Source organism: Helianthus annuus, chromosome 12 (genome assembly GCF_002127325.2).
Source record: "Helianthus annuus cultivar XRQ/B chromosome 12, HanXRQr2.0-SUNRISE, whole genome shotgun sequence".
NCBI lineage: Eukaryota > Viridiplantae > Streptophyta > Magnoliopsida > Asterales > Asteraceae > Helianthus > Helianthus annuus.
This window is the reverse complement of record NC_035444.2, coordinates 16,549,538-16,564,720: the sequence shown is the minus strand read 5'-3', so window position 1 is coordinate 16,564,720 and position 15,183 is coordinate 16,549,538. Positions and strand designations below refer to the sequence as shown.

General features: G+C 34.8%; 2 protein-coding genes across 2 annotated transcripts; both read right to left on the bottom strand.

Annotated features, from left to right (window-relative positions):
* Positions 1-5,036: 5,036 nt before the first annotated feature.
* LOC110894277 (DCC family protein At1g52590, chloroplastic) lies at positions 5,037-9,773 on the bottom strand. Its single transcript, XM_022141480.2, has 5 exons — positions 9,541-9,773; positions 7,197-7,254; positions 5,841-5,948; positions 5,423-5,515; positions 5,037-5,337 (listed from the first exon to the last, which is right to left on the bottom strand). The coding sequence occupies exons 1-5, from the start codon at positions 9,734-9,736 to the stop codon at positions 5,256-5,258; spliced, it is 537 nt and encodes a 178-aa protein (XP_021997172.1). The 5' UTR covers positions 9,737-9,773; the 3' UTR covers positions 5,037-5,255.
* A 4,622-nt stretch (positions 9,774-14,395) lies between these two features.
* LOC110892524 (ATP-dependent DNA helicase pif1-like) lies at positions 14,396-15,136 on the bottom strand. Its single transcript, XM_022139682.1, has one exon. The coding sequence runs from the start codon at positions 15,134-15,136 to the stop codon at positions 14,396-14,398; it is 741 nt and encodes a 246-aa protein (XP_021995374.1).
* Between the last annotated feature and the right edge of the window lie 47 nt (positions 15,137-15,183).

Here is a 15,183-nt window from a genome sequence, read left to right as displayed (position 1 = left end):
CGACGGCTGCAACCGGAGTTACCACGCCAAGTAGCAAGCTAACATCATCGCCGGAAAACACTTCAAATCCACAATAAATCAACATACACAGTCTATGCTTTTCAGCACCAACATAAAAAAACATGACATTTCATAACTACTGTCAATACCACAATCACTAAGATAAAAAACTGCCTTTTCATCAAACCTTCACAAAAGCCAATACACCATTGGAACTTCAAAGAAGCAAAAGCCAGTAAAGAAGCTAACCACGGATTGACCAAATATCCGCTTCAAGTGCAACAACTAACAACCGTATCATTCAAAATTGTAAAAGCAAAAACTAAAAACAAACTGATTTAAAAAACGCATCGAACTATATAAATCGACTCAGATCTGAGAAGACCATCATCGTCGTTGAACCCGCTTAGTGCCGCTATGGCAAGCCAACATCATTGTTGGGTTTGAAATCATCACAACTAAAGAGGTCTCAAGAAGCAATGATCACCCAAATAGGTCACTTATGTGGAAAAAGTAGTTCAACTAATTAAACTAAAATTACCCTAAATTAAGACTCAAGTAATAAAAATCTAGACTCTATAACCTGACTAAACTACTCACCGGCAAGTGTACCGGTCGACTCTAGCACAGAAAAGTAAGTCCGGATGTCGAACCCACAAGGACTCTATGAATTACGTTAACGACTCAATTTAGACTAGACACTGACACGACTAAACAAATATTGTGTTTGGGGGGGTTTTACTAAAATCCTAAAATTATGATTAAATTGAAATTAACTAAAACACGAACGAAAACTAAGGTTTTGTTTCAGATGAGATTAAGGGCTACCTAGACTTGAATCCAGTTTAACTACGAATGGACTTCTAACGGTTTTATTGCTGTATGGAGCCAGGATCGTTAAATACTAAACCTTAAGGTATTTCAATGCTAAGACTTCCCGACCCTTCTCAGGAAGAAACCTAGGAAACCCTACAAGGCTGTTATGATTACCGACTGTTAGATTTCCTCTCAGTCCTCTAACGACTCTAAAAGTGCCCTAATATGACTATCTACCTCTCAGCGCGATAATCTAAGGCAATTCTAGGTTCTGACTTGGTTTACTAGACACAACTGCAATTAGGGAACTAACTTCGACTTCTCTCAAAATCTAAATTAGCTATATACTGCACCGCGACCTAATAACTAACCCGAGCCTCTCAGCGACAAGTTAAGCAGAATATTTACTTCTGATTGTATTTTAATTACCGTTTCTAAGGCTATCGGCCGATTTACCCAAAGATCACCCGAACCCGCAAGGATGCAAATAATCAACACAGATCTATTATGTGATAAAGACCGTCACTAAAATCTATGTGAAACAGCAAACAATCCACAATCAGGAGTAAATACGCACACGCACCAAATCAGGAAATCTAGAACACTTTACTTTCAAAGTCAATTCATAATCAAACAATAAAAACCGCTAAAAGATCCAAACATAAATTAAACCTTCATCAAATCTAGGTAGTATCTAAGTTTAGCCAAGAAACATGTTGTTCAAATCAAACAAAACAAGTTCAAAACAAGAATTCATCATAAAGTATTGAAAACGCGAAAATAAGGAACACCGGGAGATAAAACCCGAAAGATCTTCACTCTCACGGTCCAAGCTTCAATCGGATGATTCCCGTTAGCCAAAATACTCCGAAAAGCTAAAAATCTCCTCTGAAATTCGTCCTAGGGTTTCTTGATTCGCAAAAAAATGGTTTTTAGTTAAGTTTCTTGGTAATTAAAGTCAAACCCTAAACCAGAAGTCAAAATCGGTCAAACAGGGACCCTCGCGTGGCGCGAGGGTGGCTAGGCGTCACGCGGCGCCTCTAAACTCAATTTCTTGATTTTTTTAATTCTTTTCCGAATTCCAGCTTTTCCGACGCGCGTACGAATCCCGTTTTTCTTCCGAACTGCTCGTTTTTACTCGTTTTTCAACACTTTAAGCTACGGGACCTGAAATCAAAGCTTAACGTCAGCAGTATCATAGTTCTAACCTAAAACAGACTCAAAACGACTGAAAACTGACCAAAATATACACTAAAAACATATGTACTTTTCAGTACATCAGTCACCAAGAACAAAAACATTGTTCATGTCCCAATCGTCGGAAGATATAACAGAGATTTATAGAGAGAGAAAGAGCGATGGTCGTATGGAGGTTAAGAACCCCCAACAAAACAGAAAACATGATGGTTATCGAGGTGGTGGCGAGACGATGGTGACCATCCGGTTACCGCCCCTCACCCTCATCTCTCCCTTTTTTCCTTTCTCTCTCTCCTGAGGTAAAAACCCCAAAAAAAGAGACACCACAGCGATGTCATTACCGTGGTGGTGGTTTAACGGTGGTGACAGGTGACCTTCCGACCACCGCCCGTCTCTCTTCTCTCTGCCAATTTCCCTTTCTCTCTCTTCAAGCGCTCTCTCTCTCTCTCTCTCTCTCTCTCTCTCTCTCTTGTTGGGCAAAGTGACTGCGGTGGTGATCACGGTTGTTGAGACACGGTGTCATCATGGCGGTGGAGAAACGGTGGTGACCCTCTGGTCACCGCCACACCCTTTTTTCCCATGTTTTCTCTCTTGAAATGGTTATAAAGGGGTAAGGACCAGACAATACACCCGTCAAAAGGGTAGGATGACCGCCCAAACACATCAATCAGAGCTCAGAGCTAGCCAGATTTTAAACACTGTTAGGTGGAGGTGGTGAATGGAAAGGTATCCAGCTTCAAAGTTGGGGAAAAGAGGAGGGAGGAATTAATGGTTAACTAAGGTTTTTATGACATATTAGTGAATAACGTGGCAACATTAAAAGAGTTGAAGTGATGAATCAGTAGGTAATTACTGTTCATTCCCACGGTTTATTATCATATATTAATTTTTAACTTAAATAAAATAAGTATAAGTTTTGGGATTGAACACGAACATGACAAGTTGCGTTTTTATACGTGTTCAATCTGTCGAACTATAAACGCAACTTGTTTAACACCCATATCTGGTAAATTATGAGATTTAAGATGTTGATAGCATAGTATAATAAAATATAAATGAAAAGTTCTCTGGTCAAATCTAAATATGTTTATAATGTTTGGATATAGCAAAAATCAGGAAAATTTAATACTCGTTGATTCGAGGACTTGACTTGTTCATAGAATTAAGATTAAAGTTGTTTGATAATGTATTAAGAACATGGTTAGGAAAATTTACCATTTTGGTATGGATTTTAACTTGATTGTGCTAGTAGTCGGTAGAACATCATTTAATATGTATGTGCAAGTAACAAGTTGCATCTTCCTACTTTAAGATTGGTTGTTTTGTGAGTTTGTATTACACGTGCATTAGATTTGTGTAGAATAGTTTAATCATTATGAATACTTGAGGGAACTTTTAAATTTGAGACAAAACAAGAATTAGATTTTACATGATTAAAAATTTGAGGCAAATGCCGCAAAACATGATTAGGAAAAACACTTGATTTACATGCATCCTTTAGACCTTTACTCGTACATTGCATGACTACAAGCATCCTAGTCTATGCAAGGGCAGATTCTTCCACGTCCAACCAGTGAAAACGTTACCAGGGTATTGTAGCTTGAGGCAAATGCCGCAAAACATGATTAGGAAAAACGCTTGATTTACATGCATCCTTTAGACCTTTACTCGTACATTACATGGCTACAAGCATCGTAGTCTATGCAAGGGCAGATTCTTCCACGTCCAACCAGTGAAAACGTTACCAGGGTATTGTAGCTATACGGTACACCACTATAAGCTTATGGTGCTTATGACTCAAATTTCTTGCATGATTTTAATACAACTTCTAAATCTTCCAGGTTGGTATTCCTGTTTAAATCCTCTGTATATTCATTTGGTTTTGCTAATGTGTGGTGTATATTTTCCTTGATGGTTCTTACTTCACCAAGTCCCAATAACAAGTAAAATATGTGGTCATAACGTGACTAGAGTTTTACAACGTTTACATCACAACTATTACATGTTTACCATAAACCTTGTATTGTTAAAGGAAGTTGAATTCAAATATATTAATGGTATTCATACACATATTGTGTTCAAGTGTTTTAGTTTCAAAAACAATCTCAAAAGCATCTACTACCCAAATATGGCATCCCATGAGCTAAAAGTCTGGCTCAAAACCAAGACATAAAACTATGGAAGGTGACTAAATGAATGCTTACAACAATATGGGTGAGGCATTTCTGTCTTAACATGTAAAGAAAGATGATTTAAACGCTTTGGTTCAACCAATTCTACCTTAACTGGAAGGTGAAATATTCCGGACCTTCATTTATCAGTTAGGTCCAATTGTGTCTATTATAATCAAGTCTGTTATGAAAATGTTGGGGAAACTTTCAAGCTATAGTTCTAAAATCATTTAGCAAGCATCATACGAAAATTAAGATTATTTTGGTAAGTGAAAGCCAAAATCAGTGGGTAGGGAAGCGTCATAGGAAGTTAGTCTCTCTACCCTCTAAGATAGAGGAACTCAAGGACCCTATCATATGAGTGGAACTTTACTTGATACGTTTGTTTGTTTGTTTGTTTGGTAGTTATGATGATTGTGGCATGACCCAGTTGTCACAATTAGTAGAGGGTTATAGGTGACAGTGACTAAATATTTCATCAATAACCATCATGATTGGTCAAGCAATTGCCTTTAGCGACAAGTATTAGCGGTGAAACTATAGTGGCCATCCAAACCGGTCGGTGACAAGAACAATGACCATTCGAGTGTTGCAAGTATTTGAATAGTCACCAAATGACATATATGTACAATGATTCAGCTATTCTCAGTCACAAAAGACCCATTACTCCCACACAAAAACGATACTTCTCTTGCACCACAATCAATTATGTTACTCGAAATCCTTAAAAACTTCCTCACACATAAAGAGGTTGAGCTTATAATACTCGTTTCAGATCATCAAACCGACTCTTACTATAGTCGTATTTTCATTACTCCCTACAGAGCCAGCCAGTGAGTGGTTGAACGACAATTTCAAATAAAATAAAACTATAAAACTTTAAACCGTATAAGATATGAACTTCCATAGTTCCATTCATCGATATTTTATTCGATTTCTTTTCTATGAACTTCCTAAATATACAACTCTAGACATCAACTTTATACAAGATTATAGTAGGGGATGTATGAGAGAAAACTATGGTATTGGGGGCATAAACATAAAATATTAGGTTACCTTATAATCGGTACCCTAAATTTCACACGACTCTGAACGTCCAAACACAGCATAACGGTTGTCCGCAACGTTTTCGTACACAAAATCCCTTATGAATCTGCAGAAAGAAAAAGGTAAATGGTTCGTTAATTGTTTTCATAGTAGAAGGAAGCCATAGGATATTAGTAAGGATAAGGCCTCACAAAGGTACAAAATGAAGAAAGAAGGCTAGTTGGGGAAAAGGCAAGTCTATGTACTCCATGATCTTCAACACAGCTTCTGACTTAATATATGATCTGAAATGAACCGGTTTTTTTAATGGGTTGACTGGATTTGTGTATCATCTCAAATGGGTCAAATAACAAACATAGCTAAAAGGAAAACAGGTCAAACAGGCTGAAAGTTGCCTAAAGTCTAGTTAGTTTATTATTGTACGGATTGATATTGTATCACGATTAACGCATTAAATATATATATACATAATAGTGAAAATGGACAAAAGTTGTTTACACGTCAACCCAACCCCGCCTGCCCTTTTGACCCGTACAGAAAACTGATCCATTTCGACATGTTACTTAACCTGAACGGCCCGCCCATCTTTCCATTGATGTTTAACTTTACCTATTCTGCTCTACGAGCACGACACTTGAAATATCATCAGGAGCTCTTCCAGACCTTCTTAATAGATTCTTGCCAGCTTCGCTTTGTAGGGCTTCAAACCTTATTCTCCTGAAATTGAAAGCACACCATTGCATCGGAATTGCTTTATTAATTATAGTTTGCGAAACATGGTAAAAAAACAATTCAAGTTCTTTCTACTAAACGAGGCTTAACTGTTGACCCCATAACTAAAATTACCAAATATCAGATGACCAGATATTTATGAATCCAGTCATAAAGCACACTAATCTATTTCAGGATCTTCACTCAAATATTCACACAATAATTTATGATGCTACCACTCTTTCTGCGAAACAGAAGTTTATCTGCAAGATCAGAGTGAAGTATGCATGTATGTATGCTTCCAATTAGGGCTGCAAACGAACCGAACGACCTTGTTCGTGTTGGTTTGTTAAGAAATATTCATGTTCGTGAATCGTTCACGAACACTTATCGAACGAGAATTTATGTTCGTGTTCGTTTGTTAAGGAAATGAACTTGTTCGTGTTCGTTTGTATTTGTTTGTTCAGTTTAGGCAACGAACAAAAATGAACGTTGACGAACACAAATGAGCACAAACTAATGTTCATGAACACAAATGGAAACAAACGAACACAAACATTCGTTTCATGAACAAAATATATAATACACTGACACTTATTAGATATTTAATTTGTCAGAATTTTGAAGTATTTAAATAGATATAAAAATTGAAAACACTAATGAACTATCAAACACAAACAGAGACGTTACCGAACGTTCACGAACATAAACGAACGAACACGACCTTTGTTCATGTTTGTTCATTTAACTAAACAAACGAAATTTCTTGTTCTTGTTCGTTTGTTTATTAAACGAACGAACACAAACGAACTTCCCGCCGAACGGTGCATGAACTGTTCGCCGAACGTTTGGTTCGTTTGCAGCCCTACTTCCAATACTTACATCTATGTTGCAAAATATGTTTTGACTCGATAACATATCTTGTACATTAACATGCATGAAACCTTAAATTATCCAGCATTGCACTGATAGTTTCCATGAACATCTTCAGACACAATAAAAAATCTATCTTAAAACTTAGAAATGCTCATTTTGGACCACTAGAACCAGTCTCAAAACTCGTGTTGATCTTTTTTATAAGTTACTAAATGCTTCCATTATTGGTACCCATGACCATCTCATCATAAAGGATTACCAGTGTCCAGTCATTCCAACTCAGACATAAATATTAAATAAAATAGATTAAAAAAAAAGTATAAAGAGACCATCCAATGTAGCACAAAGCAGTGAAATCAAATGAAAGTAAAGAGAAACCTTTGCCGATCATTATCGCGTACAAACTTCACACCTCCATTACATAAGTTGCACACACCTATCAAAATAGAACAATTTGTTTTGCTTAGTCATATCCTTATAACCCTTCACACACACTACTTATAGGCATGGTTGTAAAACAAGGTTTCCAAGGCCGAGTACTCCCCGAGTAGTCGCTATAAGGTAGGCTGCCGAGGCGACTTTCTTTGACTCAACCTAATTACTCGGAATCGGTCAAACGCGGTTAACCTCGGCCAAAATCGTATCTAGTAGGTCAACTTGGGCCGAGTTTGACTTAAAAAATAATAAAACATAATTTTCATGCCTATTATATTAAAGAATGAATATCATTTTCACGTATTTTGTTATAGATAGTAAATTTATGTTATTTGACATATGTTTAATTTCCAAAAACTAATTTCTTTATAATTTAACATGTCCGAGTACTCCCCGAGTACTCTCTGCCTAGGCCGAGTACTCTCAACTCCCCGGTCGACCAACTAGGGAAAGCCTAGCGACTTTTGCAACCATGCTTATAGGTGATTGCATCTTTTATATCGAGCAAAAAACACAGCATGATAATTGATATCATTGTCCATGGAATCTTGCTTATGAGCAATCGCCACTGTCATTACGGCTATATAATATACTACCATAAACCTAGGTTTTAGCTTCCAGCCTTCCATATTACAGTTGGTATATAAAGAGGCAGCCCTATGCTTTCTGAACATTCCAGACTCAAAAGATAATATGATACTCAAATCACATTCATCTCCTGAAAAGCTGAATGTTAGAATTACATAAAGAATAGCTCTAATTGTCATTGTTCATTAGTACAGGGGACCAATCTTGTAAAAATAGTCATAAGTTTCAACTAACAGAATTCGGTTCGAATTGTAATATTTACTGAAAATTCCTGAAAATTTTATATGTATTGAGCCCCCCCCCCTTTTTTCTTTAAAACTTTCAGCCCCCTTGCTAAAAAGTTCAGGCTCCGCCACTGCTGTTAGTCATTCACATATACAATTCGTCTATAACCGAACCGAACGTTCGGTGAACCGTTTCGGCAGGAAGTTCGTTTACTACATGAATGAACATGAACAAGGAATTTCATTTAATTAATTAAATGAACGAGCACGAACAAAGGTCGCGTTCCTTCAATTGCATTCGTGAATGTTTGTTAATATATTCGTTTACATTCATTCATGGCCGTTTGTTTTGTTTAGGACATGTTCTAGTCATCAGAAACGCATATCTTTGAAACATTATTATGGGATAATTATGTTTATTCTTATCATGTAACTTGTGCCTTTTTTGTGATAATAATGTTTATGATTATTATATCAAGTGCTTAACAAGGTGATTATGTCTGATGTTCAGGATTAAGAATGTTGTTTATTAATTTTTATATGGTATATTTTCATTTATGTTCGTGAACAAGTACAATTCCTTAATGAACGAACACAAACAAGAACTTCCGGTCGATACGTGTTCTGCGTTCGTGAACAAGTTCAATTCCAATGAACGAACACGAACAAGAACTTTCGTTAGATATGTGCCCGTGCACAATTCAATGCTAAACAAACAAACATGAACAAGGGTCCGTTCGGAAAATTTTCACTTTCTCTATGATTAATTATCTAGCAGGGGTGTGTATGGGTCAGTTTGGTTCGGTTTTTATCATTAACCATAACCATAACCAATCATCGGTTACGGTTAATCAATTATGAAGTTGGTTATGATTCGGTTTCAGTTATTTTCGGTTAATTAACCAAGAAAAGTTTGAAATAAACAGGGGTGTTGTGTGTTATTAGAGGCGTGCACGGTTTAGACTTATCTTGGATCATTTTTATAAAATAATCAAGACTCCACTTTTTGGTTAAACTACGGATGTGGGATTCGGAATAATTACGATTATAACACCTCGGTTCTTCATTAAAACAAATGGCATCTACATCAAGATCACTTTGTTACTAATGGTTAACGTAAAACATAAATCCATTGTATAGAATTATAATTACATGTTCAGTTTGGTTTCGGTTAACCAAAGTTACATAACCATAACCATAGCCGGTCAGTCGGTTATATGAAGTTTCATAACCATTGGGTATGTCGGTTATCATTTAATAGCGGTTGGGTTATGTCAGTTATCGGTTATGGCCGTTATGTTGCTCAACCCTATTATCTAGGTCTTGGCATACAAAAAAAAAAAAAAAAAAAAACTAGTTCTCTATATCGAATACTGATGAGTGAAAATAAACCTATAAATCGATGGAAAAGATACACATAAATCGCAATCAAAGCATCGATACAGTATCGAAATAGGGTTTCAGTATAATTTTACCGTCAAATAGCATGATAGGCCTTGTATCCTGTTCGAAGAAGCTTGATGTCGCCTCCACCCAATCCACCACTTCTGGCGGAGAAGATAGACTGGCCAGAACCGAAGATCGACGGCGACTGGTGCATCTAAACGGTACTATCGGTGGCAACACCGTAAGACGTGCGGTGGTAGCAGCAACAACGGGAATGAGCGCCATGTCGCCTCTTCAGGTTTCATGAATATTATTTATTTATTTAAAGAAAAGAAATTAATATATGTGTAGTGGGACTCGAGATGTCCACGTGGAGTTTCATAAACCTATTATTATATAACTACTAGGTTATATACCTGTTATTTCACGGGTTATGGGTTGTTTTATAAAAATTTATATTTACATAATAATTTTATATATTTGATTTCTTATAATTGGATAACTTATTCATACTAACACCACTTTAACGTCCTTTCTAACATGAGTTTTTCTTAACATGCCGTCTTGCTAACGTGACTGCTACGTCACTCTTAATGTCTTCTATTTATACCCTCCCACACTTAATGTTTTATACCCGTGACTTTAACAGGTTATGGGTTGTGTTAAAAAAATCAATATTTATAAAAGACGGTTCATAGCTAGGATTCGAATATGTTTATTGTATTTTTCCTCTCTTTAATCGCACAGACTCATGACACATAAAATTTTTTACCTTTACTTTTCAAATCATATGGCTAGAGCTTCACTCAACCCTATCTTGGGAAATGAGATTGCAAGTTTCCAATGTAGGGTTGAGTGAAACTCTAGCCATATGATTTGAAAAGTAAAAGTAAAAAAAATATAATTTTTTTATATTTGCAAAAAAAAAACTTTGCGAAAAAAGAAAAAAGAAAATCTAATTCATTTATCTTAAATTAAAAATTAACAATAGAAGATTTTTTAGAAAAACAATATAAAGGATTAATTTTTGGGCAAAAAGATTAAAAATTAGACAACACACCAAATCTTTCATTATCTTCTTTACACATTCGCTCTCTACCTAACAAACCCTAAAGCAGACTTCTTCCAAAAAACGCGGTGGTTTCGCCTGACGATCCGATCACTCCGGCGTTCTACATCCAAGTTCAACATCAAGTTCAACATCCGGTATATGTTTTTTGATCTCATTTCTTGATTTTTTTAAAATTTTCTAGTTTATAAGTTAAATAATCAGAATCTAAGTTTCTGAAAACAAAATCATGATGAACGGAACTTCAATCGTTTGTGTTTTAGTTTGATTTCTTGACTTGTTTGCCGATCTGAATAATGTTTACTGTATGTTTCATTTTTTCATGAAACCCTAAATCCGTGATAATGATCAAACACTTATCTTCAGATTACATAATATAATAGTAAATATCTTGTTGGTGGTTGTTGATTTTCTTTACTTCAAACCCTAAAACGGAAATTTTGATATACGTTCTTTCAACTCTTTAAGTACTGTTTTAGTGTGGTAATTGGAAATTCTTACGAGTGATCATTGTGAATTAGATTGCACAAACTGTATATGATTGTTTTTACACTGTTTTCGGTAAAAAATCTACACTGTTTGTACTTAAACACATTGCATAGATGATGTATTTGAGTTAAAATGATGGACTTTTTTGGATTAAAATGGTGCTGGTGAAAGTTTGCTAATGTAAGAGGCTATTCTTAAAGTTGTTTTCATGTTGTTTTGATGTTCATAGTTCAAGGTACTCATTTACTTTAACTGTTATTGCATTCATTAGATACCCACAGGATTTCATATGGTTTTTATATGAATACTATGAAAATCCTTGTAAAAAATCCTTATATTCAAGTTATGCATATGCTAGTGTATTTACCTTCCTAATTGTAAGTATCTATTTCATTCTGTCCAGATATGGATTCAAGAAAAAACGCTCTTTCATTCATAGCGTTTCTTGGTAAAGAAGAGCCTTTTTTAATGGTAATTTTTTTTATTTCGTTGGACTGTTATATGAATATTTGAGGTTATCATTTGACATGTTTGATATTGCTTTATTAGGAGATACCAAATGATTTTGCTTATAATCTGTGGGGCGATAACATCCCATATTATAAAACAGTTGACATACGGGACGGTGAAAATTTGAGAAAGGTGCGTATTACGAAAAAAAAATGATCGGCCAGTATTTACAGATGGATGGATAATGTTAGTTAGACATAATCAATTGAAATACAAAGATGGGATATTGATCAAGGCAGTTGGGCAGTTGAAATTTGAAGTATTGTGTTTTAAAGATTTGGTATGTCAGAACTCGTATATTACAGCGGCTTTTGAATCAGAACTTGGAATGTGTGTAAGTGAATTTATATTAGTTCAGTACTAATTTTAAACAAATCTTTAATTGATTGAAATTCTATAGTAATAATTTGTTGAATTTCTTTTATAGTTAATGGCAGATAAATTTTTTAATGAGTTTTACGGCCAAAATTTCAAAGGTGGAATGACCAAGGTATATTTTGGACAAAGATTTTGGAATGTAAGACTTGAAAGAAGCTCGGAGGGTGGTTATTTCAAGGCTGGATGGAGTAAGGTGGTGGAAGAGGTCCCTCTAGACACTGAGTATTTCTTAGTTTTTACCAGACTGGATTCAATGACCTTTGATGTTTCGGTATTCGATCCTGACACCGGAACAGAAGTTTTTATAATAAAGGTTGAGGGGTTCTTTTAAAAGTATATATCGAAACACAGTAATTAAAACTGTTTATAATTATACTAATTTTTTCTCTTTAAAATTTCTAGTCTACTACGGATGATGATATGATAGTTGAATCAAACTTGCCGGATGAGGTGTGTCAAGATGATCGAGAAGGAAATAAAAAAGATGTAAGTATTGAAATTGTTCATTCTGAAAGTGTTTTATATGTTTAACATTTATGAATTTATTAATTTGAATTATTATTTAACGTTTACGTATTCATGCTTTATTAGACGAAGATACCTCCAAAAGTGTTTTATATGTTTAACATTTATGAATTTTTTAATTTGAATTATTATTTAACTTTTACGTATTCATGTTTTGGTAATAAACTACTACAAATCCGGTAGATCATTTATTTATTATAATTATTAATGAACTTTTACATATTCATACTTATTGTTTTTTTTTTTTTTTTGTGAAGGTTAAAGGCAAGTCCAAGGTATATGAAGCTCAGGTATTTAAAACAAAAAATGAATATCGCTCAAGTCATTTACCGTTTTATATTTAGAGTAAAAGTTTTATTTAAAAGTTATTACTTATTTGTGTTACATTTGGTACAGACACAACGAAATCTTCGAAGGAGAGTTAAAAGGGTTGATGCAGCGGCAAGCACTGGTTCTCCGGTCTTGAAAACCACAGATCTGGTAGAAAACCAAATTGTAAATTTTTTGGACATTTACAGTTTATATTTCATAGAAACAGATTTTATAAAACTTATTAATTATTTGTGTTAATTTTGGTACAGTCGCAACGAAATCTTCGAAGCAGGTTTAAAATGGTTGATGCAGCGCCAATCACTGGTTCTCCGGTCTTGAAATCCACAGATCTGGTAGAAAACCAAATTGTAAATTTTTTGGACATTTACAGTTTATATTTCATAGAAACAGATTTTATAAAACTTATTAATTATTTCTGTTAATTTTGGTACAGTCGCAACGAAATCTTCGAAGCAGGTTTAAATTGGTTGATGCAGCGCCAATCACTGGTTCTCCGGTCTTGAAATCCACAGATCTGGTACAAAACCAAATTGTAAGTTTTTTTTAACATTTATTCATTTGGTTTCATGATAATATAGGTGTTATTCGCTTCATGATAAAATAGTCATTTGCTCATTGGGTTTGATGATAACTTAGGAGTTATTTGTTTCGTAATAATATAGGTGATAATATTGTTTTGCATGATAATATAGTCTCATGTTCCTTTTGTGATAATATTGTTTTTAGTGATAATATAGTCTCATGTTCCTTTTGTGATAATATGTTCTAATTAATTCAATTATGTTCAGACGAAGCGCAGGAAGACAGTTCAAAAAGTTAACCCACAATCACCGGTTTTGAACTTCACAAGATTTGCGGAAACCAGAATTGTAAGACTTTATAGATTTTTTATTGTTTCCTTGTTCAACTTTTTATCCAAAGCCTATATTTACTAATGACTGGAATATGTTGTGCTTTTCAGCGAATACCAGCAAAAATGTCATCTATGTTGGACCTATCTCCTGATCATCTCAAAGAAGTCAGAGTTCAAAACCTGAAACGTGAAGTCAAGAACATCATGACCAGATCAGAAAAACATGGCAAAGGGTTCCGGTATGGATTTGTTGGATGGTCGACTTGCTTGAAAACTTGGAAGATCAAAATTGGAGCGGAACTGTTTTTTAAGTTCAACAACTCAAGTAAGCTATTGAGATTGACAAAGGTTGTGGAGAAGCATTGTGTTAAAAAGAAGAAATTGCGTGCATGACTGGGAAGTGTGCTTGTGGTTGTGGTAGTTTTTATAAACAGTATATGGTAGTTTCTTTTGTTGGGCTTTAGAGTCCTAGTTGGTGTAGAAAAAATTGTGCCTAAATTAGAAACGTTTTGATTATTTTGGGTTGGGCTTTATGTAAATCAACGTTAACAGGTAATTGCATGGTTGGTTGTTCTTTTTCGGTATAATAGCTTGACTAATTTGGATATTATGTGTTATGCTTAATGGTAATAGACGATTGATAATTATTATAGATATGTTTGTAAACATTTATGTGTTATACTATGAAACACTAATCAACTATAGTAACATGTGTTATGCTATGAAACAATAATATATAAAAACTAAATGTTTGATTACAAAACAAATTACATATACAAAATACAAATTACAAGTAACTAAAAACTTCTTTGTATACAACATTAGATGTCCTATTAGTAAGGTTACCATCATTATCAAGAATTGATAATTTGAGTCCATCTCTGCTCTTGACTCTAGACAAAGCAACATAAAGTTGACCATGAGAAAATACTGGATTTTTCAAATACAAACCAACTCTGGATAATGACTGGCCTTGACTTTTATTAATTGTCATAGCGAAACATAAAGCAACAGGAAACTGTCTTCTTTGAAATCTAAAAGGAACCTTCTTATCCGACGGTATTATACCAATTCTAGGAAGAAAAATTCGAGCACCAATGTTGCTTCCAGATATCACTTCTGCTTCAATAACGTGACTTCCAAGTGATATTACCTTTAAGCGAGTTCCGTTGCACAGACCATTTTTTTGATCAATATTTCTGAGGAGCATGATGGGAACACCAACCTTTAGTACTAATTTGTGATTTGGAACACCGGAGATTTTAAGACCATTTAGTACGTCGGGAGAATATAAACTTTGATCAAAACCATCATGTAGATTTTCTGTCTCACAAATACTATCGGAACTTAGGTATTCCTTGGAATCGCCTGGGAACATCATCAACAACTGAGAATTAATTTCATCAACAACTTCATTCGTCGGTGCAAGAATCGCTCTTTCTTGATAAAAGCCAGAACTTTGGTAATTTTCAATAAGAGAAGGATAAACAAACTCTATAAGACTTGAAATAGGATCAACAGAATCCATGATTAAAAGATCATCGGGTATATCTATAATCGCATCACCATCATTAG

Coding starts and splice junctions, on each gene's coding strand:
- LOC110894277 (XM_022141480.2), bottom strand. CDS start 9,736: ATGGCGCTCATTCCCGTTGTTGCTGCTACCACCGCACGTCTTACGGTG. Junction 5,516..5,840: donor GTGCTCGTAGAGCAGAATAG/GTAAAGTTAAAC, acceptor GGTTCATTTCAG/ATCATATATTAAGTCAGAAG. Junction 5,338..5,422: donor TTTCTTCATTTTGTACCTTT/GTGAGGCCTTAT, acceptor TTCTTTCTGCAG/ATTCATAAGGGATTTTGTGT.
- LOC110892524 (XM_022139682.1), bottom strand. CDS start 15,136: ATGGATTCTGTTGATCCTATTTCAAGTCTTATAGAGTTTGTTTATCCT.